Source organism: Protopterus annectens, chromosome 9.part0, assembly GCF_019279795.1.
Source record: "Protopterus annectens isolate FY-2018-M chromosome 9.part0, PAN1.0, whole genome shotgun sequence".
Taxonomy (NCBI): domain Eukaryota; kingdom Metazoa; phylum Chordata; order Ceratodontiformes; family Protopteridae; genus Protopterus; species Protopterus annectens.
The window spans coordinates 26,149,011-26,175,752 of NC_056743.1; the positions used below are offsets into that span (position 1 = coordinate 26,149,011).

The 26,742-nt window shown below is 42.2% G+C and overlaps 1 protein-coding gene across 3 annotated transcripts in view; it reads right to left on the minus strand.

Moving 5' to 3' along the window:
* The window catches only part of LRP4 (LDL receptor related protein 4), a 2,374,694-nt gene that overhangs the window by 276,555 nt on the left and 2,071,397 nt on the right, over nucleotides 1–26,742 (minus strand). For all 3 annotated transcript variants that reach the window (XM_044082533.1, XM_044082532.1, XM_044082534.1), the window contains exons 30-31: nucleotides 19,497–19,631; nucleotides 19,294–19,402 (exon numbers count right to left, since the gene is read on the minus strand). In XM_044082533.1, the coding sequence (XP_043938468.1) occupies nucleotides 19,294–19,402; nucleotides 19,497–19,631 (244 nt within the window). The remainder of the gene's footprint in view (nucleotides 1–19,293; nucleotides 19,403–19,496; nucleotides 19,632–26,742) is intronic.

Genomic DNA, 26,742 nt, shown 5'->3' on the forward strand with positions numbered 1-26,742 from the left:
TCTTAGGTACACAGGTGAATCCTAGGTTAACTGTCCTAAGGGCCATTTTAAACCTAGTCGGTAATCCATGATCATAATCAAACTTAGCCATTATGACAAACACATAGATGCAGATGCCCCTCTATGCCTGGTCACATCAAAATCTCCTATCCCTTCACTCTTTCACGGTGTTCCCAATCAGGTATACATTTTCTGTAATGCCCCCCCTTTCCAGCATCTCTCCAATGATCATTACTTTCAATTACTTCAAAACAATCAGCTTAGGCTCTGCAATGCATATCCCTTATTCCTCTGCCTGCTTCACCCCCCCCACACACACACTTGGCTGCATTTACTTAAAACCTGTGCATAACTCTGACACTTTGTTTAGCTTTCTTCTCCTCCCTGGGCACTCATTACTTTCATAACGTCAAATGTTTCTAACCTCTCCATAAAACCATACTGTAGCTATCACTACCGTATTTCATTCTCCCATGACTTTTTCATTTTTGTATTTTAATTTGACATAGGGAATAAGATTACATATACGCTTCTGCCTCCACAGCTTCTTTAATTTCCATTTATAATTAAGTTCTTCTGCCATCTGTTCAGCAAATTATCATAACAGTGCTTCTGCTGTGCTTGTTAAGCATTCCTCTCAACTATCCAGATTTTTGCCAAATATAGTTGGTCTGCTCCTCGTAAAATTTGTAGTTTTCTAGGAAATAATACCGAATAATGATAGACATTTGAGCTTCAGACTTCATATCCTTAAGAAAATACATGCCAATGCAAAACCTATTTATCTAGCAACTTTCTAAGTTTATAAGAGCAACATTTTTGGGCCTTTGACGCCCCATTTTTTTGCCTTTGTCCAGATTTCTTGTGTTGAGAGGAACTGCTGTTAGGCAGTCGAATTTGGATTGGTATGGCTCACAGACACCCAAGTCACACAGAAAGTAAAGTAAAAGTGAGAAGACGACTTCTCACCAACTGGTAAAAATTAAATGAAGAAATGAACATAACTTCAAAAGACACAGTGTGTCCTTTCTTCACAAGTAAAGGTGGCCTCAGTTAGAAATTTTAAGTAACAAGTGTGATGACATAACTTTCATGGGGGGGTGGTGCAGACCTTGTGAAGTATAACACTATACAAGTATGATAATATACATGACTTAGGGTTTGAGTTCAATAACTGTCATTTGCTGTCAGTGAGTGACTTGATCTGAAGTCTAATTCAGTGAACCACGTGCTACTGATCCAAAGAAAACAAAACTGCTTTCAGTATGCTTCCATATTTAACAAAGATGTTAAAGAACAATACGTTCCCTGTTTGTACTGTAGCACCTCAGATTTATTTAGAAAGTCAGGGTCATCACCACCAACAACCACCTCCATGTGACCATATCTACAAGGGGTCCAGCGTCAATTGTCTCCTCTCTCTACTCAAAGCCATCTTCTCTGACAGCCATGTTGACCTGTCTCAGATCTCTCATACAGGCCATTCATCTCTTGGCTGGACATCCATATTTGCCTTCTTTCTGTCTCTACCAAATCTGCTTTATCAAATTTCCTCTTTTTTTCTAGCACATGACCAAACCACTGTAATCCCTTTTCCACAAGCTCCTGTGCAATTGTGGCTCCTTCTGATTCTCCTTTGATGTCCTCATTTCCACATGTGCTCCACACTAGCCCATCTCAGGCACATCACCTCCATCACCTCAACCTTTGTCAGCTGCTCTGCCTTCACTATCCAGGCTTCAGTGCGATGAAGAGCCACTGGCTGCATTTCTGTTTTGTACATCGTACTTTACAACTTCTTTAACATTCTTCTGTCACACATTCCCCTGCCACTTTGTGCAAGTTGTCTACACCACCCCTAATTCTAGCTATGACCTCCTCATTCAGACCTGCCTTCTCAATCACACCTCCTACATACCCGAAGTTGTTAATGTCTGCTTTATCTTTCGGTGTCAGCTTTAAGCTTTTTCTGATTCTCCCCATTTGTTGCTAAGATTACTGTCTTGTCTGTAGTCAGTTTTGCATTGTAGTCTCCTATCACATGGTGAAGTTTCTGTTTAGTGCCTGTTTGCAATGCCACATCATCTGCATACAAGCAGCCTTGTCAATAAGTCACCAGTATGAATAGCAGTGGGTCGAAGCAGAGTCTTGATGTACACTTACTCCCACTGTCAGTATGTAAACATCAGAAAGATAAGGTATTTCTACTAAACAAACTGAAATCTGCTACCATGGCCCCTCGTTAATTTTCAGCCAAATATATTACAACTGTAACTGATGCTCTTGCCTGCCGTATCTCTACATTAATAAAAGACTCAAAGAAAATTATGTCTCAGCACTCTGGGAAAAATCCACAGTACCCCTATCCAAAGGTGAAAAATCTACAGACCTTCGGAACTACTGGCCACAGAAATAATATCTCCCCTATAAAACATTACATATCCAAGTACAATCTCCTCTGTCCAACAAAGCATAGTTTCCTCCTAACCAGAGTATTACCCTCCCCTACTAAGCTTCAGTGACATAACAAATTTCAACAGAAATGCCTGCAATCTTGTTTCCACAGTCTTTCTCAACTTGTCTAAAGCTTTTGACAAAGTCTGCCACCTAAACCTACTGTGCAAACTCTCCTCCTCAGGCCTTGCTGAATCCTCACTGCACTGGTTCTGCAATACATTCAACAATTCAACACACTGCCTCCAGGCACACATCCATAGTATAATACATTGATAACTGAATTCTTATTTGTGCAGCCAAGACCCTACTTGCACACTAACTCAGTCAAGAGTCCTTTCCTCACTAGAAACCAGGCCGGATAAATCCAAACTCCTCCTCTTTAATGCTCCTCTCCCCAAAAAACTTGTCCAACAAAAAAATATATATATTTTCACAATATCATCATCCAACCACACAGAAACTGAAGTGGTTTCACATACTAAGCTATCAGGCGTGATCATAGATGAGCAGATGAAATGTTACTATTGCATTCTATGGGTAATAAAAAGAACATACCCAAAATGAAGATCTCTCTATATAGGATAAAATGATTCCTTACAGATCAGGCCAGAATGAATACAGCTATAATCTACGTACTACTAACACTTCTGCATGCTGTACTTGCATTTACCATCTAAGTTAAGCCGACCAAATAAACTTGAACAATGCCACGACAAAGTGGCCAAGTTCACTGCCAACCCACCACACTGCTTCACTAAAACAGCTAAATTTTGCTAAAATTGATGCTACTGTTAACACACGCACAATTACTAATCCCACGCAAAACTACTTCAAAATCCAATAAAACAATAGCAGTCTCTAAATACAATCATTTATCCCTATTCCATACACAGAACCTTGTGCTGTACCATACAAAGCCGTATTCATCAAAACTAAATCTACAACCACTACAGGTGATCCACTGTACTGTGTATCAAAAACCTGGATCTCTATCCCAAATCCTTACAACTATTCAGCATCTTAAAATCCTTTAAATCCCAAATGAAACAGCACCGCATGGACTCATGGCTTTGTAGCAGCATAACCTCAGAATACAGTCAGTACCACATAAACATTTTAAATGCCATCTCCTACACCACATTTTCCATGACTCCACTTCCCTCAAACATTTCTACCAGTTACTCTACTTCTGTCAGCAATGTCATTTTTTCTATGTATTTGTCACACCTCCTACAATCTTGAATTCATTTAAATCCAAACATTTCATACATTCCTTTTACTTTTTCCCTATCAGATAAATAATACTGTAGCCTACATCAGTCAAACTCAAGTCTTCTACTTCTGTATGGAAGTACAAACTGCATCACTCAGATAACCTAGCACTGTACAGAAATGTCCTTACTGCTTGTAACTAGCACGGTTATCTACTCAAGGATATTGATGCATTTTGTAACTTCAGTGAATGTATTCTTCATACTATTTAAAAAACTATACCATCATTTAAAATCTTGTACCTCTTGTTAGTTGGAACTTTTTTCTCTGGAACTCTACTATCGGTCTTTGCTCAGTCACACTTCCTTATAGACAAAAAACGAATCCATAACTAAATAAATACATTTAAAACATCAGGTTAACATAATTTGAATAAGGAAGACAAAAGGTCCGTCCAGACATTCCCACCATTTTAAACAGCTTTTAATTCTATTCTATATATTAAGAAAATAGAATTATTTTTAAACAGAAATGACACAATAAGCTGTAACTTGGCCCAAGCTAAGGTATGCACAATGGGAGCACAATCAGGGCATTTAGAACTGTAAGTCCGCTTCTAGAAAGCAGCTTACCCACCCTAACCCCAGATACCATATGCCTTCACTACTAAAAAAATAAAACTCAGGAAATTAAAAGCTTAAAGCCCTCAGCATGATGCAAGCAAATGGAGTCTGAATAGCAATGCAGGTACTTGTAGGAACTGGTAGGGGAGGACGGGAGCAAGAGGTCATTGTTGCTCCATAATCCTGGTGCGTGAGGCAGATCTGGCTCCCCACATGAGTGACACCTAGAAGTAGCACTGTGTGCTACACCTTGTAGAGATCCACCCTAGCAAACAAGCACTGCTGTTTGCATTTGCACTACAAGCTGAGTGGAAGGCAGCAAGTTGCGGCACACTTCCTCTTGAATGGCAGCTACAGGAAAGCTTCTAAGAGCTGCTGAGGGAGAGTTCACACCACTGGGGAATAGGACAGGCCAACCTGCAAGCTGCCTTACTCCTTACCACTAAAATCTCAATGCAGGACAGGTGGGATGATCAGAATTCCTAGGCAGAAATAAATGGATCACAGGGATCTTGGCTAGCCAGGGAAGTTTGGACCCCATCTTCATGGAACAAATGGGATGATTGGGTTGAAGACAGAGCCATCTGGCAGGTCATAAGGGTGAGGGGGTGAAATTAAAAAAAATATACAGGTTTAAGGGGAAAAATAGCTAATTATCTAACTAAGAATTTTAAAAAAGGTGTTTAAGAAACTATATAACTAAATATCAACACATTTCCTTGTACATGAGAAAATCATTTGTAAAATGTGTTTACCATGGTGTATACGACATAAACCTGGCTGTGCCCAAGATGTATATAAAAGATGAGGCATTCAAAGCAGTAGCTCTAGAAGCACAGGCCAATTTGATGTATCAACTGAATTATATTTCCATACTGTCAGATAAGAAGGTGTGACTGCCCAGCTAATTCTGAGTTTGGTGTTTGTTTAGTTTCACATCCGCACTTTGTGCGTTACCGAATTCAGGTTTTTTTCCCTTCTCAACAGCCTGTCATGCTCACATGGCCTTTCATTCTGCTTTCCACAGCTTCTTATTCCTTTGTTTGTCATAGCACAGCTATACCAGTATATCAACCCAATACCACCCCCACCCCAGATGGACACACACACAGACAGTTCTCACTGGATAAAAAGCCTTCACTCCCAATGAACTCCAGCAAATGAATCAGCACATGAGCCTATTGGAAGCAAACTGTCTAGTATTTCAACTCATTATATAAATGTCTGGCTTACAACTGTGTATCTTATTCTCCCAGACACAGCTCCCAGTGTTAAGGACCATACAAACAGCAAGAATGTACAGTTGAGTCCCACTTACAATAATTGTAGATATTCGAGTAGATCAATATTGCAGTACTGGTCCTTGGGCTCTTCCTGCTGTGCAAAAGCCCACCACTGACCCCATTTCCAGAGTCTTAGCATCATCCTAAGATGATGAACGTCCAATGATCAATGTCCAGATGTCAGGGTATAAGGGTGTCTGTTGGCTCCATCTTCAGGTCTTTCTAAGCCGAAAAAAAGCAGTTTGATGCCCGAGGACAGCACAACCTCCACATAAGTCTGGTTTTGCTTGATGATGCAAAGGAAAAGGAAATGTAAGTATAGCTGGGATGAGCCAAAGGCATTATAAGGGGAAACAGTAACACTGATGTCAATTACAAAGCGAGGGATAAGAGGGTGGGAATATGTACTGCAACACTGATCAATTCAAACATCAACAATTATGGTAAGTAGATACAACTGTACTATGCTCTGAGTAGTCAATGTTGCAGTACTGATCCTTGGGAAGATTCCCAATGCTAGCCTATGTGTGGACATGATTACTGTAAGCTTAGGAAATAATATTTTTTAGGATGGCCGAGGCAGATCCCCACCCTGGCCCTGGAGACCTGAACTAAGTTACACTGTTTAGTAAAGGTGCTTACAGAATTGGCTGTCTCTAGGATGGTTTGGGTGGGAACTCCTTTAAGGAAGGCAGTGGTAGTTTCTTCATGCCTGGTGGAATGGGCTCTAAGGTGGCCAGAAAAAGGCTTTCCATGCTGCAGGTAAAAGAATTTGATGCAGTTTGCAATACATTTAGAAATGGTTTGTTTTTGAGACAGGATTGCTCTGTTTGCCCTCTGCGAAGGACACCAACAAATGGTCTGCCCTGTCTGTACATTTTCTTCTGCCCAGGTATTACCTGATTTGTCTGTGGACATCCTGCAAGTGGAGGATTCTTTATGCTTTGTTCTGTGGGTTTGGAAATAAGACTGGCAGAAGAATAGCCTGGTTAAAGCTAAATTCTGAAACTACCTTGGCCATGAATGATGGCAATTCTTCTGAGGGTTATCCTCTCCATGTGGAAAATAGTAAAAGGCTCTTTACACATGAGGGCTTACAGTTCAGAGATTCTTCTTGCTGATGCGACAGCTGTAAGGAAGGTGGTTGTCCAGGTGAGTAACTTGAGAGGAGCTGTAGCAGCAGCTCAAAGGCTGGTACAGTTAGCTTTTACAATACATAATTTAGATCCCATGCTGAAATGGGGTCCCTTTCTGGAAGGTCTCAAGTGAATCACTCCTTTTAGTAACAGTTTCGTGTAGGGGTGAGACAGGAGTGGTGGAGTAATCTGCAAGGAGGTTGAGACAGCAGAAGCATAAACCTTCATGCTGGAATAAGAAAGTCCCTCTTCAAATAGATGTGAGAGGAGCAACTGCTTGAGCTGGGACAGTGTGCTGGCCATGACACCAGGTGAAAAATCTCTTCCATTTTGCCATGTATTATTTTCTGGTGTTAGGTTTTCTAGCCTCCTTTAATACAGACAGCACCTCTTTGCAGTAAACTATTGAGGCGGGTGTCATGACCCAATCCTCCAGGCAGCTAAATTGAGAGATTCCATGTTGGGGTGGAAGTTAGACCTTCTCAGCAAAATCAAGGGGGATCTATATCCTTTGGGAGAATGTGGAACCTCCCCTCACTCACAGAGGGTGAGGAGGATCCAGAACCAATGTTGTCTGGGCCAGGAGGAGGCCACCAATATCATGATGGTCTTGTCAGTCCTGATCTTTGTAAGTACCCTACCCTGGGAATCAAGGGAAAGTGAAAAGCATACAGGAACTGATGAGTTCATGCACAGAAGGTGGCATCTATTTTCAGTGCTTCCTCCTGTTGTCTACTGGAGCAAAATCTCAGCAGTAGTAGTTCTGGAGAGAAGCAAAAAGGTCTATAGAGGGGATCCCCCATTGAGTGGTGAGATCCAGGAATACTACTCTTTTCAACATCCAACCATCTGGATCTCGCAGATCCCTGCTCAGGGAGTCCGCTAGAAGATTGCTATAGCCTGGGATGTACAATACTATGAGGGTAAACCCCAAGTCATGAGCCAACATCCAGATCTTTCTGATAAGGCTGTACAGTGGGTAAGATAAGGTCCCTCCCTGTCTCTGTACCACATGACTATGACATTGAATATCCAGATCTGCAGAGTTTCTGGGTTTAAATAATGTTTGAAAGCTTGTAAAATATATATACTTGTCTACTGGACCATGTTTTTTGGTCTTTTATTCACACACACACACACATATATATATATATATATATATATATATTCAAGTACACAAGTTGCATTTTTAAATGTAGGAATAATTAAGTAAAAATCATTCAAGTTTTAATTTTTACTTTAGAATTACCCACACTTGTATCAACTATGTGTTTAGCTCCCCCAGTATTTTAGCTGAAAGGGTATTACACCTTGTTAATTTTTAATCTTTAACATATATATTTTTATTATATGCATGTATTTATGTATAGGTTTTTGTACATGGTTTTAAGTATACATACTGTAAATGGAGAAGATATCTTGTATTAGTTGAATTGTTTACCGTTGCCACAATGGAGTTAAGATTTTTTATAACCTTACATGAATTAGTGAATGTAACTTACTGATGGGTTAATTTGTGATTGGTTTAATTGCATCCGCTTGCAAGTATATAAATTGGTTGATTGTTGTCTTTTCTTTTGTCTGATGAAGTTGGAGCATTGTCTCTGATGAAAGCGCTCACAATAAATAGTGTGGTTTGGAGTACTTGCAGCCTGCTTGCTTTTTTGTTATTTTACCAGTTTGTTCTTTTTTGGAGTTCTTTCAATGTTTGAAAGCTTTTATGGCTAGCAAGCCCACCAGCATTTTCTTTAAGTTGATGTGCAACTTCCTCTGTTGTGGTGACCTAATGCCCTGCACCCCCAGCAGGCTTAAGTGGGCTCCCCAAGCAAGCTATGTCTGAGCTGTCTGTAGTGATGGTCTTGTTTGCCTTAAGCAACATGAAAGTTTCCTCAGGTTCTCTTGTACTGTGTCTTTCCAGCACAGAAGCTCCTTCTTGATGCATGGGAGCAAGGATAGAAGGGTTTTAGGGACCGGGAGTGCTGCTCCCAGACATATTTGAGAAACCATTGGACTTTCAAGGGAACACAAGGATACATTATGCCATACATAGGTTCATATGTAGGTACTAAGCTATTGGCCCTAGGGGCCTATACAAGCCTAGCCAAAAAGGTACCCTGGCTTTCGCCACCCAAGAAAATTATTTTCCTGTGCCCCGGTCAAGCAGAACCACAGAAGTGATCCCCGGAGTGAATTTCCTATTACCCATCCAATCATCAAGATTTTTCTTGAAGAGTGCTAATGAGGAGCTCTGTTTTACATAGATAGGTAGTCTGTTCCAGAGTATGGGAAGTCTCTGGGACAGGAATCTATCCCTCCAGCATGTTCTGTTTATTGTGGTGACAAGGTTTAGGGCCCTAGAGCATGTAGCTCGGAGGGATTGGGATTTCTTTAAGTGGAGCATGTCCAACAGCTCTGGGTTTGACATAGCTTTGTATGTTAGGCAGAGATTGCCTCTGAGTAGGCGATATGCGACGGAGTAAAGCTGGAGTTTTTTGAGATGGTCTGCATAAGGCATCTGTTTGAGGCCCGTAATCCTCTTTGTGAGGTATTTTTGCGGCCTTTCCAGTTGTTGTAGATGTCTTGTGAGGTACATACCAAAAGGGGCGTTGTACTCTATAATGGGTCTAATGAGTGATGAGTAGAGGGGAACAATGACCTCTTTTTTTCTGGATGAGAAACCTTTTGTGATGAGGTGTGCCACGTAGAAGGATTTCCTGACCACTGTGGCGATGTGATTATCAAAGGAGAGACTACTGTCCACCTGTGTCCCAAGGTCTCTTATCACACTTTTGGTGTTAAGTAGACTACCGCCTATGTAGTAGTTCATGGGTACAGAGTTTTTACCAAAGGGGATGACAATGCACTTTTTGGCATTGAGCTTGAGACCATGTCTTTGACACCAGGCATCTGTCTCAGTGAGGCCCTTTTGTAGAATGTCCACATCGTTAGGAGTTTCGATTATGGCTCCTAGTTTGAAGTCATCTGTGAATTTAGGTAGCCAAAGACCTTCTGTGTTAGCCTGTACTTCAGAGAAGTAGATACCAAACAGGAGAGGACCCAAGACTGAACCCTGTGGTACTCCACTTATCACTGGTCTGAAGTCTGATTTGGAGTCTGCTACTTTCACAATGTGGGTTCTGTCAGTAAGCCAGTTGGCAACCCATCTTGTGACATAGGGATTTATACCTAGTTTAGTGAGTTCATCTATAATTCCAGAGCGGGGGATGGTGTCGAATGCTTTGGCGAGATCTAGATAGGTTGTTTGAACCACCTTACCCTCATCTATGGCTTTGGTGACTACTTCAAAGAAGTCCATCAGGTTAAGGAGACATGATCTGCCTTTTACAAACCCAAACTGTGTGGGGTTCAGAGTTTGGAGATCTCCAATGTCTTTGTTTATGAGTTCCATGATGATAACTTTCCATGGCCTTGCAGACGAGGCTTGTCAGGCTAATGGGGTGGTAGTTCCCGGGGGTCTGTTGTGGCCCCCCCTTTGTGGAGTGGGATAACTGTCGCGGTGCGCCATTCAATGGGCACAAAGCCTGAGGTGAGGCTATGATTGAACATGGTACTTAGGTGGGATGCCAGTTCATTCTGTAGTTCATGTAGAAGGAAGCCTGGGATGTTGTCAAGTCCCATGGATGCTGTGTTCTTGGCTTTGGATAGTGAGGTTTTTACCTGTGCAGCTGTGATTACAGGAACTTTGCATTCTTCTGGTATAAAGATGGGCCCTTTAGGGGATGACAGCACTGAACCTATCTGCCAGGATGTTGGCAATATCAGTTGGTTCTGTATATTTAGTGTCATTGTGCTGCAACTCAGAGCAGATCTGAGCGTTGCCATTGAGATTTTTGACATAACTATGGAATGCTTTGTGGTTGTCTTTAGAATCAGTGGCAATTTTGTTTTCATAACTAGCTTTGGAGGATTTTATGAGGGATCTCAGCTTCTTACTGAGGCTGATCAGGGAGATCCTCAAATCGTGGGATTTTACTCTTTTTTGCAACAGTTTCTTTCTTCTGTTGTAGAGTTTGTTTATGGCAGAAGACCACCAGATTGGCTTCCTTTTTTTGGAAGATAGCATCTTGGTTCTGTTAAGGATAGCACGATCCATGCACTCGTGTAAGTGTTTATAAAGTGCATTTGTGTAGGATTCAGCAGTCGTACCTCTATTGTCCATCTGCATGGGTGTCGTGAAGTTTGCCACTTCTGTCTTAAGAAGAGTGAAGTTGGCTTTTGAGAAATTTTTTACGATTGTTTTCCTAATGGGGGTGGGAGTGAGATGTGGATGTCTAGAGTGATTAGCCTGTGGTCGGATCTGACCAACGAGGAGCTGACCTCTGGTGTGGAACACCGGTCATCCATGTTGGTAATGACCAGGTCTAGGATATTGCTGCCTCTGGTGGGGGTGTGGATAAGTTGATCCAAGGCATTGGAATTGATGATTTCCAGAAAACGTCGAGCAGAAGAGTTGGTACATGAGTAGTTTTCCTAGTTAATGGTAGGGTAGTTGAAATCACCCATTATTAGAGTGTTGGATTGTACCTTAATATTTTCCAGTGTATCAAGAAAAGAGGAGTGGGAATCCTGGGGTATGGTGGGGGGTCTGTAGCAAGCTACAATCTGGATTGTGGTTTTGCCCAGAGTTCATTGAACTTGGATAATCTCGGATGCATTATGCTAAGCAGCTTGCTTGGAGGTGTGGATATCCTTAATGAATATGGACATGCCTCCACCTTTAGTGTTTCGGTCCGGTACATCTTAAAATCCTTAAGAATTCTCTGGCTGAGGAGTTGTTTTGGAGTAGTTTGTTCATACACTCCACCAGGAAAACAAACTTACCCTGAAGAAGAAATGCTTTCTGTTGGATTAAGTCTATCAGGGTCTCCAGAAACAGGATCACTGTTTTTTTTTTTGGGGGATGTCATCTGAGATTTCTGTATGGTTAATGTGAAGACCACTTTTTCAAATCAGTCGACTTATATGTGGAGGACATCCAGGGTCTCGGAGGCACAACTTCCTTGGATGAGACAGCTGTCTAAGTAGGGATAGATATGTACTTCCAGTCTTCTGCAATGTGCTACCAGGGAGGCCAGACATTTTGTAAAAACCTTCTGAGCAGCAGGGACACCAAATGGTAAAGCACAAAATTTGAAGTGGCAGCCTGAGGCTACAAATCACAGGTATTGTTTGCGATGGATTGATACAGGAACATGGAGGTAAGTATCCTTTACTGTTGATTCTGAACATGGAGGCATCCAAGAGAATAATGGGTAGCAGCTTTTGCAATGTAAGCATCTTGAATTTTGGTATGTAGAGGAATTAGTTTAGCTCTAAAAAATCCAGGACAAATCTCAAGGTTGTGTCTTTCCTTGGGACCAGGAAGATCCTTTGAATAAATGCCTTTTTCCTCTTAACCTGGGGGTACTGGCTTGTATGGATCCTTGCTGAAGTAAATATCTGATAATAGGGGGATAAGAGGTTTTCTTGTAATGTTGGAGGTCTACTCACAGGTATGCCCAAGAAGGGGGTGGATGAATTTCCCTGAATTGGATATAGTATCCCTATACTACAACACTGAGGACCCACTGTTCCCTTGTCATGGTCTTTCACTAGCTTAAGAAGAGGGACAGTCTTCTTGCCAGGTGTCCAGGAGGAGAAAGGGGGGTAAGCACACAGTTACAGCTGCTCTTTGACAGTTTTATTTGTTTACTTTTTTGTCTAGTTTCTTGAAGGCTTGTTCAGTTGTAGGTCCAAACTGGAACTCTTTGTCTAGTGGGGCATCCGATAACTCAGCTTTTACTTGGTCTGACAGTGTCTGAGCTCTGAACACGTCTTCCGATAACTGGACATGTGGCAGCTGCTCTGCAAGAAGCATCTAAAGTGTTATAGCCACATTTCAAGAAGTGTCTGACTACCTGTAGAGCTTCTCTAGCAATGTCCTGCACCTCTTTGTGCAAGGTTGTGTCTGACATGGAGTCGAGGTTTACTATGCTTTTATGTTGGAGTGATTCCAAGTATTTTATCATATGGATTTGGCAATTTAAAGTTCTCATGGCTAGGGTTGCAGAGGTACAAATTTTCGTGCTAAATCTATCCAGTAGTCTGCTCTCCCCGTCATTAGTTAGGGGATACCTGGACAGTCCTTTGGGAAAGCGTTTAGTAGATTCAGTGGAGACCACAAAGGGATCAGTTTTAGGAAGTTTTTGTAAAGATGCTCAAGAGAGTCAAGCACTCTAAAAAACCTTTCTGGTTTTCTAGGTGTAGGTGGCAGAGAGTCAGGGTGAAATGCTATGTCTTCAAAAACATCAATGAGTACAATGTGTATGGCAGGAATAGCCAGGAGTCTAGAAGAAGATAAGCTTAAAATTTCCCTATAATGTGACTGTGTCTGTGAGAAAGTACAGTTTTGTACCTACCATAAATGTAGATGTTCAAGTGCTCATACAGCTGCAGTCATTACAGATGGGTTATCCTGCCGTCAGGCGGGTCCTCGGTCGGCCGAATTCCAAAGTCTAGGTCCGGCGTCGGTTGTCGTCGCTTCTTCCCTGACGTCAGTGCGGCAGGGGTATAAAAGAGGCAGCAGACGCCATTTTCTTCAGTTTATCTTGCCCCAGATGTCAGGTGCCCCCAGAAGGAAGGCAAACATAATGTTATGCAAAGATGCAATGTTGATAAATCAAAAAAAACAGTAGTTGCAAGCAAATACACCATAAAATAATACCCCAAAGAGGTTATATGAAAAGGTGTTTGTCATAAGGCCTGTCCTAAGAGGGGATGGAGGGAGGGAAACCTGGACTGCAGCTGTATGAGCACTCGAACATCTACATTTATGGTAGGTACAAAACTGTACTATGTTCATCGTGCATACAGCTGCAGTCATTACAGATGGGTAGAATCCCAAAGCTAAGTAAGGGTGGTAGGCACTAAGTGGAACTAGAAGGGGCTAGGATGCCCTGCAGGACTGCTGTGGCAAAGCCTGCTCTAGATTTAGAGTATAGTGGGAGGTGATAGTGCTTGGAGAAAGTGTGCACTGAACTCCAGGTGGCTGCTTCCAAAATGTCCTTGGTAGGGACCCCCCTGAGGAGGGCTGCAGAGGTAGCTGTGGCTCTAGTGGAGTGGGATCTGATGCATGCAGGCACAGTTTTTCCATGAAATGAGTAACAAAAGCGTATGCAGTGGGCTATCCATTTTGAAATTGTCTGTTTGGAAATAGCCTTTCCTTGAGCACCTGCAGCATAGGACACAAAGAGTTGCTCAGATTTCCTGAATGGCTTTGTCCTGTCCAAATAGTAACAAACTTGTCTGTGAATGTCCAAGGAATGTAGCAGTCTTTCCCCTTTGTTTTGTGGATAAGGATAAAAGGTAGGTAAGTGGATAGTCTGATTCAAAGCTACACTGGATACTACCTTTGGCATAAAGGTAGGGTTGGTTTGTAAGGAAACTCTGTCCTGATGGAAAATAATGAATGGTTGCACAGCCATGAGGGCCTGTAGCTCCGAAACCCTGCATGCTGAGGTGATAGCCAGAAGAAAGGCTGTTTTCCATGACGAGTATTGTAGGTCTGTTGAAGAAGCTGGCTCGAAGGGAGGAAGGGTCAGCTTTTCCAATACGAAGTTGAGGTCCCAAGCAGGGACTGGTGGTTTCCTTGGGGGTTTTATATTCTTTGCCCCTCTGAGGAACTGTCTTAAGAGAGGATGAGGGAATAAAGGAGGATCTGTGTTGTATTGTGCAGAAATGGCTGAAGCGTGGATCTTGATGGAGGAGAAGGAAAGTCCATTGTTTAACATCTCAGCTAGGTACTGTAAAATTTGAGGTATATTTATTACACAAGGATTCTGTCCCTTTTCTTGATTCCAGGCACAAAATTGTTTCCATTTGGCAGAGTAGGCTTTTCTAGTAGAAGGTCTTCTGGCCTCCAAGATGACATCCTGCACCTCCTTGGAGAGGAGAATCTGTTGGGAAATCAAGGAATTCTCCATGCAGCTAGATTTAGGGGTTTGAGATGGCTGTGAAGGGTCTTGTAGTTGTGCTGGGACCACAGAAGAGGGACTAGAGATAGGGTCCATGGTGGGGAATGTGTCAGGCTCTTCAGGAGCGGATACCAGTGTTGTCTTGGTCAGTCTGGAGCAATGAGAATCATTTTCGGCCTCTCTGCTCTGGCTTTTAATAGAACTTTGGGCAGCAGAGGAAGGGACAGGAAGGCATAGACTGTCAATGTTGCCCAATTGAAGGAAAGTGAGTCCACTTTCCAGGCCTGTGGATGATAGGTCCTTGAACAAACTTTTTTCAACTGGCAATTTCTGTGGGTAGCAAAGAGATCTATGTCTGGCTGTCCCCATGCCTGAGTTATCTTTGTGAAAACTTGAGGATGCAACTTCCATTCGTGAGGATCTTTCATATTTCTGCTTAGGTTGTCTGCCAGTGTGTTTTCCTTCCCTGGCAGGAATTGTGCCTATGGTTGAATCTGCAATTCCAGTGCTGTGTTCCATAGGGTCATGGCTTGCCTGCACAGGGGGTATGAATGAGTTCCCCCGTTTGTTTATGTACCACATCACTGTGGTGTTGTCTGTCCTTATCAATAGCTGGCCTGGATGCAGTAGGTCTTTGAAGGTCATAATAGCCTTTTGCACGGCTAGCATTTCCTTTTGGTTGATGTGAAGGAACTTCTCTTTTCGGGTCCATTTTCCCTGAATGCACTGATCTGTCATGTGTGCTCCCCAGGCGTAGTCTGAGGTGTCTGTTATGATGATTTGAGTTGCTTGAGGTACACAGAAAGGGAGACCGGTGTTTCTTTGGCAAGCTTGAGCCCACCACAAAAATTCCTTTTGAAGGCATGGAATGAGTGGTATAATTGCTTCCAAGCTGTGGCTGTGTTGAGACCATAAGGTTTTTAGGTACCATTGAAGTTTCCTCATATGCAGCTTTGCACATGGGATTAGTATGATGCAAGATGCCATGAATCCCAGAGCCTGCAGGACTTTCCTTGCAGTTAGCCTGGTGAAAGTTGCCATTTTGCTGAAGTATTGAGACAGTTGCCCTTGTTTGTCTGGCGTGAGGTAGGCCATCTGGGTGGTTGTATTCAAGCTGGCACCCAGGAAAATTATTTGCTGAGAGGGTATTAGTTTTGATTTCTTTTTGTTGACTGTGTATCCCAGGAAGTTCAACAGTTTTATTACAAACGCCAGGTGCTGCAGTAGTATGTCCTTGCTGTCTGCTTGGATCATGCAGTCGTCCAGATATGGGTAGATTTGTATCCCTTGTAGTCTACAGAAGGCGATTACTGATGCCAGGCGTTTCGTAAACACTCTGGGCACAGTAGATAAGCCAAAGGGCAATGCAGAGAATTGGTAATGGGTTGAACCTGCAAGAAATCTGAGGTATCTTCTGCAATCTTGTCTGATAGGGACATGCAAGTATGCCTCCTTGAGGTCCAATGTTACCAGCCAAGACTCCTTGCCCAGCATGGGAAGAAGCTGCTGTAATGTGAGCATCTTGAATTTTGGCACCTGTAGATATGTGTTTAGGATGGATAGGTCTAAGATAGGTCTCCAATCTTTGTCTTTCCTTGGTGCCAGGAATAGTCTGGAATAAAACCCTTGACCTTGTTCTTTTGCAGGTACCTCTTGGATTGCTTTCATGTCCATGAGAGCTGAAATTTGTTTTTGTGCCTCTGCCCTTTGATTTTGTGGCAGGTTTGGCATGCCTCTCATTTTTGGAAGGGTGTGAAAGTGGAACCTGTAGCCTCTGTCTATAATGTCCAGAATCCATTTGTCTTTTGTAACAATATGTCAATTTTTTGAGAATAATGTCAGTTTTCCGCCCAAAGGTGCTGCCATTAAAGCTTTGCTTGGCAGGTGTAGGGGGAAGTCATTGTGTCTGTTTTCTAAAAGATTGTGATCTATCTTCTCCACCTCTTGGGGTTGGTGCTTGCCACTGTCTGGCTCTGAAAGATCCTTGAGGTTGCCCTCTACCCCTTGAGCGTCTGTATCTGCCCCTTTGAGGTCTGTCCGTGTCTGGAAAGGACCAATTTTTTGAAGGCCAGTTTCTGCTGAAACGTGGAGATTGTACTTGCAGGAAATCTTTCACCGTTTGCATTGATTTCGCTTTTTCCTCCATTTTCTTTAGTACCTCCTCAGCTTTAACACCAAACAATACATCTTTTTGAAGAGGTGCATCTAATAATTTAGCTTTGACATGATCTGGTAATGTTTGCTCTTTGAGCCAAGCATGCCTACGTATAACAGACCCCATAACAGCAGCTCTACATGAGGCCTCTAAAGCATCAAAACCACACTGCAAGGTATGTTTACCTACTTGCTCTGCACCATGCAACAAATCCTGCAACTCTTTTAAATCTGGTTGTTCTGGTTGTGTCATCTTGTTTTTCAGCCGAGATATCAAAAACTGTTGATACTTTAACATATGGAACTGACAGTTTAATGCCCTCATGGTTAAAGTGGCCAAGGTGTACACCTTTTTCATCCACCTTTCTAAAGCTCTGGAATCTCTCTCTGAAGGTAATGGGTTTTTAGCAGTAGAGGCCTTAATTCCCTTGGGACCCTGTGAAATTGTTTCTGGGTCAGCAGTATGGCTTTTATATAGGAACTGGTGAGAATCAGGAACCCAGTAATACCTGTCTGGTTTAACAGGAAATCCTTATGCGGTACTTGCTTCCCACATGAAATGCAATTATTAACTTTTTCTGACATCGTTCTGAGGCAAGAAAAGTTTCCCCAACGGGGTACTTAGCTTTCAAGAAGACTTCGGCTGAAATACTTTCATAAATCTCAGGAGCTGGCCGACCGGCACTTGCGAACTGCTTCTGCTTCGAGCACTGCGCGGCAAGAAAGACTGAAGAAAATGGCGTCAGCTGCCTCTTTTATACCCCTGCCACACTGACATCAGGGAAGAAGCGACGACAACCGACGCCGAACCTAAACTTTGGAATTCGGCCGACCGAGGACCTGCCTGACGGCAGGATAACCCATCTGTAATGACTGCAGCTGTATGCACGATGAACATCTGGTTATTTCCCCAGTTAAAAGATTATTTCAATTTGTGTAATGCGTATCCGAAGGAAAGGTCTTCGGGTAGGAGAGTTGAAGACGGAGTATCACACAAGCCTGAATCTGAGTAGGTTTAGGGTTGTAAATGACCCAGATAAGAGCTTTTCCTCATCCTCAGAGGATGAAGAGTCTTCTTTTTCTTAGAAAGGTACTTCCCTTGTTCTTTTGGTTGGAATCGGAGAAGCCTCTGAAGAAGGTTGTGAGAATTCTCTGGATTTAATGAAGGCTATAAATTCCTATGCCATCTTGCAAAGATCCTAGCCTTTGGACTGAGATGCAGGGGGAGGCCAAGGGACCAGTGTGTTTCATTTTAATAGTTTAACAGGTATGGTCACCCGATTGCACCCTCTGTAAGAACCTTGATAGTTAAGGGAGACCTAAAGTCTCCCTCCAGAACCACTGCTCGGACGTCAGAATTTGATGCCTGCATAATGGCATCAGACGCAAAAGACTTATGAGTGGTGGTAGTAATTGTGGGTAGGCCATGAACCATGGAGGCCTCCCAAGGGGTCACACAAGAGGGTTCTGGCCTAAAAGACACTGATCCAAAGAACTGAGAAAGTGCCTCACCAAGGTCTTTGGTTGACTTATGAACTGATGCAGTAATGTTTTCTGCAGTCCCTGGACCCCTAGGTTTTTTATCTTTTAACCTTTTTGGGATCACAACAGTGACCACCAGAGTTAGTGTGGGCACTGTAGAAGCTGGAGGTTGCAATGCTATCTAAGAGGCCGATGATGACACATCCATGTGTGCTGTGAGTACCTTGGCCCTCTGCATAAGAGTTTTTGCATGAAACTTAGCACAATCAGATCAGTTGGAGATGTCATGCTAAGGCCCCAAACAAAACAAGCAAAATGAGTGAAAATATTTATGAGGGATTTGTTTCCCCACAGTATAGTTATTAACTTTTTTGAACATTAATTACAGAAGAAATTTCCCCAACAGGATACTTATCTGTCTGGAAGGACAAGATCTCTGGAAACATGAGCCAACCTATGGGCTGCAAGCATGCAAAACACACATAAAGCACTTCAGACACCACAGCTAGAAAAAAGCTGAAGATGGCGCTGAAGGAATTCCCTTCTTACACCCTGACATCAGTCACTGGACATTCACTGGCTTGGGATGATGCCAAGACTCTGGAAATCGGGCTGGTCCTATCTTCTGCACAGCAGGAAGACCCCAGGGATTAGTATATACCCTGACATCTGGACATCAGTCACTGGAGATTAATTGGCTTGGGATGATGCCAAGACTCTGGAAACTGGGCTGGTCCCATCTTCTGCACAGCAGGAAGACCCCAAGGATTAGTACTGTAACAATGACTATGAAGAACATCAAATCCTTCTCTGCTTTTCCTTCTCTGCTTCCTGCACATTTTTAGGAAATAATCAATGGTCAAGGTAGCTTGTCCCTTTCCTTTGAATCAGTGACATAAGAATTAGTGCTTTTGTACTGTTTTGTTTATTACATGCAATTTCTATGACAACTATGCAAGACAAAAATGCTCACCTGCGTGAGAGCAAAGGGATGCGACACGTGGCTGACCAAAACCTGACGCAGTTTCCCATTCAGATCAGCACTTTCAATTCTGTCTAGGTGAGCATCTACCCAATAAATTCTAGAAAAGAGAAGAAAATAACTTCCATCAGAACCTTTTCTTTACAAATTAGGAGAAAGCTGTAGCCTCCTACTTCAATATTAAGGTCACTTACCGCCGGGCATCATAGTCTAGTGTAAGACCATTAGGCCATCCTAAGTCAGTATTGATAAGAATCTTTCGATCTGAACCATCAAGATGTGCTCTCTCTATTTTAGCAATGTGACCCCAATCTGTCCAGAAAAGATACCTGTAACCATAAATACGGATAACTATGTCAAATACATAGCATTTCTTTATTACCTAATGTTTGAATGTACATCCTCTATATTCAGTTTTTATTTATATCATGTTTTATAATGAGTAAAACAAACACAATTCTAACCCTTTCTCGATGATCACAAATGCCATGCCTGAAACTTGAGTCAAGTGTCTAAAACACAGCAGTTATTAACCCACGTGTCTATTATCATTTGTACTTAATGGGTAAGTCTGGTAGATCCTGCCTATATAAAACTATCAGTGAGGATTAAAAGATGATTTGTAGACAGGCAAGTAACCATTTGCTTTTCTCAGATGACCTACCGAATAACCAGCTTGTCATTACTTATCAGATGAATTTATTGTTTTACTTCAAGAATGTAGGAAAATTTGAGATCATAAGCTGCAGTAATAGCACAGAGAAGGCACAGACTTAAAATTGATGGGCAAAATCTACAGCTAAAATTAAGACAAAGAAAAGATACAGCTGTGATAATAATTAAATATGTACTGTTTTATTTATAAGTACACAATAATTCCTTGGGCTTTACATCTGTCTTATATGTAATGGGACTGGCTAGCTGGGCCCTCCTGACCTATTACAGACGGGCATGAGTCGCATCACTCTGGGTTAGAACTGCAAGTGATAGTACCCAACAATCTTTGACAGGCTTTTATCCTCCTCTTCTTGTAGCTGACTGCACCTGTAATTCACTCATTAGTTAAGGCAGCAGCACTAATGCAAAAAATGTAAGATGCCAACTAAGAAGCTGAACAGGCCGAGTCTGAAAAAGTTCTATTTGGATCTGTGCTCTACTCCAGTTAACAATATAAAAAATCCTCAGCTTTTACAGTCAAGCCAGGATATAACACAAATCCAGACAGATCGAATAACCTGAAGAAAATATGAAAAAGGTCATGTCTTTTGCTTTGCAAGCTTCTGACCACAAAGGATCATTCTACAAACTAGCTTGCCATTCCTTTAACATGTCACCTGTGTTCTGATACTAGCGTGCCATTCCTTTAACATGTCACCTGTGTTCTGATACTAGCCTGCCATTCCTTTAACATGTCACCTGTGTTCTGATACTAGAGTGCCATTCCTTTAACATGTCACCTGTGTTCTGATACTAGCCTGCCATTCCTTTAACATGTCACCTGTGTTCTGATACTAGCCTGCCATTCCTTTAACATGTCACCTGTGTTCTGATACTAGCGTGCCATTCCTTTAACATGTCACCTGTGTTCTGATACTAGCCTGCCATTCCTTTAACATGTCACCTGTGTTCTGATACTAGCCTGCCATTCCTTTAACATGTCACCTGTGTTCTGATACTAGCGTGCCATTCCTTTAACATGTCACCTGTGTTCTGATACTAGCCTGCCATTCCTTTAACATGTCACCTGTGTTCTGATACTAGCCTGCCATTCCTTTAACATGTCACCTGTGTTCTGATACTAGCCTGCCATTCCTTTAACATGTCACCTGTGTTCTGATACTAGCGTGCCATTCCTTTAACATGTCACCTGTGTTCTGATACTAGCCTGCCATTCCTTTAACATGTCACCTGTGTTCCGATACTAGCCTGCCATTCCTTTAACATGTCACCTGTGTTCTGATACTAGCGTGCCATTCCTTTAACATGTCACCTGTGTTCTGATACTAGCCTGCCATTCCTTTAACATGTCACCTGTGTTCTGATACTAGCCTGCCATTCCTTTAACATGTCACCTGTGTTCTGATACTAGCCTGCCATTCCTTTAACATGTCACCTGTGTTCTGATACTAGAGTGCCATTCCTTTAACATGTCACCTGTGTTCTGATACTAGAGTGCCATTCCTTTAACATGTCACCTGTGTTCTGATATTAGCCTGCCATTCCTTTAACATGTCACCTGTGTTCTGATACTAGCCTGCCATTCCTTTAACATGTCACCTGTGTTCTGATACTAGCGTGCCATTCCTTTAACATGTCACCTGTGTTCTGATACTAGCCTGCCATTCCTTTAATATGTCACCTGTGTTCTGATACTAGCGTGCCATTCCTTTAACATGTCACCTGTGTTCTAATACTAGCGTGCCATTCCTTTAACATGTCACCTGTGTTCTGATACTAGCGTGCCATTCCTTTAACATGTCACCTGTATTCTGATACTAGCATGCCATTCCTTTAACATGTCACCTGTGTTCTGATACTAGCTTGCCATTCCTTTAACATGTCACCTGTGTTCTGATACTAGCTTGCCATGCCTTTAACATGTCACCTGTGTTCTGATACTAGCTTGCCATTCCTTTACCATGTCACCTGTGTTCTGATACTAGCTTGCCATTCCTTTAACATGTCACCTGTGTTCTGATACTAGCCTGCCATTCCTTTAACATGTCACCTGTGTTCTGATACTAGCGTGCCATTCCTTTAACATGTCACCTGTGTTCTGATACTAGCCTGCCATTCCTTTAACATGTCACCTGTGTTCTGATACTAGCGTGCCATTCCTTTAACATGTCACCTGTGTTCTGATACTAGCTTGCCATTCCTTTAACATGTCACCTGTGTTCTGATACTAGCCTGCCATTCCTTTAACATGTCACCTGTGTTCTGATACATGCTTGCCATTCCCTTAACATGTCACCTGTGTTCTGATACTAGCGTGCCATTCCTTTACCATGTCACCTGTGTTCTGATACATGCTTGCCATTCCTTTAACATGTCACCTGTGTTCTGATACTAGCTTGCCATTCCTTTACCATGTCACCTGTGTTCTGATACTAGCGTGCCATTCCTTTAACATGTCACCTGTGTTCTGATACTAGCCTGCCATTCCTTTAACATGTCACCTGTGTTCTGATACATGCTTGCCATTCCTTTAACATGTCACCTGTGTTCTGATACATGCTTGCCATTCCTTTAACATGTCACCTGTGTTCTGATACTAGCTTGCCATTCCTTTAACATGTCACCTGTGTTCTGATACATGCGCGCCATTCCTTTAACATATCACCTGTGTTCTGATACATGCTTGCCATCCCTTTACCATGTCACCTGTGTTCTGATACTAGCGTGCCATTCCTTTACCATGTGACCTGTGTTCTGATACTAGCGTGCCATTCCTTTACCATGCCACCTGTGTTCTGATACGTGTGCCATTCCTTTACCATGTCACCTGTGTTCTGATACATGTGTGCCATTCCTTTACCATGTCACCTGTGTTCTGATACATGCGCGCCATTCCTTTAACATGTCACCTGTGTTCTGATACTAGCCTGCCATTCCTTTAACATGTCGCCTGTGTTCTGATACTAGCTTGCCATGCCTTTAACATGTCACCTGTGTTCTGATACATGCGCGCCATTCCTTTACCATGTCACCTGTGTTCTGATACTAGCTTGCCATTCCTTTAACATGTCACCTGTGTTCTGATACTAGCGTGCCATTCCTTTACCATGTGACCTGTGTTCTGATACTAGCGTGCCATTCCTTTACCATGTCACCTGTGTTCTGATACATGCGTGCCATTCCTTTACCATGTCACCTGTGTTCTGATACTAGCTTGCCATTCCTTGAACATGTCACCTGTGTTCTGATACTAGCGTGCCATTCCTTTACCATGTGACCTGTGTTCTGATACATGCATGCCATTCCTTTACCATGTCACCTGTGTTCTGATACTAACTTGCCATTCCTTTACCATGTGACCTGTGTTTTGATACATGAGTGCCATTCCTTTACCATGTCACCTGTGTTCTGATACATGCGTGCCATTCCTTTACCATGTCACCTGTGTTCTGATACTAGCGTGCCATTCCTTTACCATGTGACCTGTGTTCTGATACATGCATGCCATTCCTTTACCATGTCACCTATGTTCTGATACTAGCTTGCCATTCCTTTAACATGTCACCTGTGTTCTGATACTAGCGTGCCATTCCTTTACCATGTGACCTGTGTTCTGATACATGCATGCCATTCCTTTACCATGTCACCTGTGTTCTGATACTAACTTGCCATTCCTTTACCATGTCACCTGTGTTCTGATACATGCCTCCTGTACTTTTCCTCATTTATTCCCTTTTTAGCCCAAAATGCAATTGTATTAATTTCTACTTGGTCTGGTGCCATTCATAGGTTCATAGATTAGCACTAAGCTAACTGCTTTTATGGGTCATTTTAAGCCAGCCAATTGCCCCAGGTGAGAATCAAACCCTGTAGGTTGTGTCCATATAGTAAACGCCTTAACCACTATGCCAACCTCCCACCCTCATGTTGCAGTTGTGTTGCAATAAGTGAGTATTGTGATTTCACATCAGGATCTGTGCTCATACAGACTACTACTGCTGCATTTTGGCTAAAAGTACACTTACTGGTTACTTTTGCCTGTTGTGGGCTGAATTACAAAAGTGAGAGTACTGTGATTTACTAACATCTGATTCTCAATAGTGGGTGTGTTATGATTTACTGCAAGTTCTGTGTTGCCATTAACTGCTGGCATACCCTGAGTTTTTTTTTTTTTTTTTTACATGAAAGCGCTATTTGCCCATTACATCAGTTGCTATCCCTATTTTACTTGAAATTGTTCGTTGTTGCTCCCCCAAGCCACTTAGTTACATAGCCTCTGTTTCCCCCCACTGTTCCCTCCTGTGGATTCACAGCTACTTGCTTCTCTGCCAAACTTTTACAGCTGGCAAAATTCTGTCCAACCTCTGACCCAGGATATGCAACTCACATTCAAAATGTTGAGAGAACTGTGTTTGACTAGAGAATTTAGTGACAGAGCTCAACTAGTTTTAAGTTTATAGCCATTATGATTAGTTTTCTCCCAAAGCTCCTCTCCTATAACTTGCATTAAAGCTGCACTTGCCCAGGATCTTTGAATCAAAATTCTGAATATGGTGATAAACACTAAATAATAAGAAAAACACTGCATTGATTTTGGCATCCTCCAGGCATTCCAAACAGTTTTCAACAAAGAGGGAAGAAAAAACATGTATTTCATTTTTACTCACTTATTTCAGTTGCACTTATTATGGCCTGTGTTTTGATAAATGTTTTCTGTACTTATCTGCATTTTTTTAGCCCAAACCGTAATTGCTTGAATTACTATTTTTTGTAGTTGTGATGCACTGAGTGACTGCGTTATCATTTAACAACAGGATCTTTGCTCATACAAACTACTACTGCTGCATTTTTGCCTAAAAGTACACATTCTGCTTTTTTCTACCTGGTCTGGTGCCACAAAGTTGTAGGTTAAACTGTAATAAGTGAGAGCACTGCCATTTACTATATCATCTGTGCTTATACATACATCTACTGATGTATTTTTGCTTACAAATGCATTACTGGTGATCTCTGCCTGGTCTGGTGCTGTATATTTGTAGTCTGATCTACAATAGTCGGAGCACTGTGATTTAGTGCATGTTCTGTGTTACATTTAGCTGCTCAAATCCAGAGTTTTTATAAATCATATTTGCGACATAATGCCAGGCAGAATTTGCACTTAAATAGTGCCCTCTACCCATTACATCTGCTGTTACCCCTCATTGTATTTGATCCAGTTTGTTGTTGTTCCCCCAAGTATCCCAGAGCCACAACCAAAAGTATTTCATTTTTAAATATTTTTTCCTCCTATGGATCCACAGATACTGGCTTCCCTACTACTGTTTTACAGTTGGTTATAATTCTATATCAACTGTGACCCCGGACTTGTAGGTCACATTCATAGCAGTGACAGAACTGTTTTTGGCTGCAGGATCTAGTTACAGAGCTCCACTAGTTTTAAGTTTATAGTCTTTCTGACTGGTTTCCTCCTTCAGTTTCTCTCTTATAACTTGAGCTGAAATGCACTTGCCCAGGGTCTCTGAATCAAAATTCTGAACAGTGTGGTAAGCCCTGAACACTAAGAAAAGAGCTGCGCTAATTTTGGCATCAACCAGGCATTCCAAATAGCGTTTTTCAACAAAAAAAGAAGAAAAAAGCTGTGCTGAGTGCACCACCACTACTGGACTCTCTCTCTCTATGGGGCGGGGGGGGGGGGGGGGGTTGCTCTAGAATTTCTCTTAAAGAAGCCTTGTTACATCAAACTGGCATCAGTGCTCCAATTTTGTGTTTGCAGGAAACTGTAATAGGTGTAATTAAGACATTCTGAGCTGAAGTAAATTGCACCTGTGTACTGTTTCCTTGCCTTATTTGGGGGAAGGGAAGCTACCTTGCTTTCCTGCTTTACTAGTTTAGTCCAGTTTCAGAGTTGCTGATTCCTGGGCTTTGGTTGTAGTTCCTGTGTACTGTTTCCTTGCCATATTTGGGGGAAGGGAGGCTACCTTGCTTACCAGTGGGAGTGGGAAGCATTGAGCTGCCTTTTGTCCAGTTTTGTGAGGTTTCAGCCAGTAACTAGTAGTTTATTGGTCGTTTTGGGCCAGTTTCTAGCTTTTTCCAGCCCCCTGGTATAAAACTTTCAGCTTGTACCTACTCAGCACAGACTCCACGTGGGCCAGCAGAGTAATCCAGGCTGCAGAGAGCTGAATAAGCGACTTTTCTTGATACTAAGTATATTTTTTGTTGCTTTCCACATCTGAATACCTACCAACTGTATTTCGCCTGCCTTTCTGTTACATTGAAGCTGTTTTTACTGCATTTAACTTAATATTGCACTTGGAATCCTTGTTTGTTACTATTTGACTGTATTTGTAGCAAATTCTTCTGTGTAAGCTGTAGTAGCTGATTCATAGCATTTATAAGTGTTTGCTGTACCTGTTTCTGCCTGTTTTGTGAAAAAAAGAAAAAAAAAAAAAAATATCTCTTGTTTTTCCTGCTTTACTAGTTTAGTCCAGTTTCAGAGTTGCTGATTCCTGGGCTTTGGTTGTAGTTCCTGTGTACTGTTTCCTTGCCTTATTTGGGGCAAGGGAAGCTACCTTGCTTTCCTGCTTTACTAGTTTAGTCCAGTTTCAGAGTTGCTGATTCCTGGGCTTTGGTTGTAGTTCCTGTGTACTGTTTCCTTGCCTTATTTGGGGAAGGGAAGCTACCTTGCTTACCAGTGGGAGTGGGAAGCATTGAGCTGCCTTTGTCCAGTTTTGTGAGGTTTCAGCCAGTAACTAGTAGTTTATT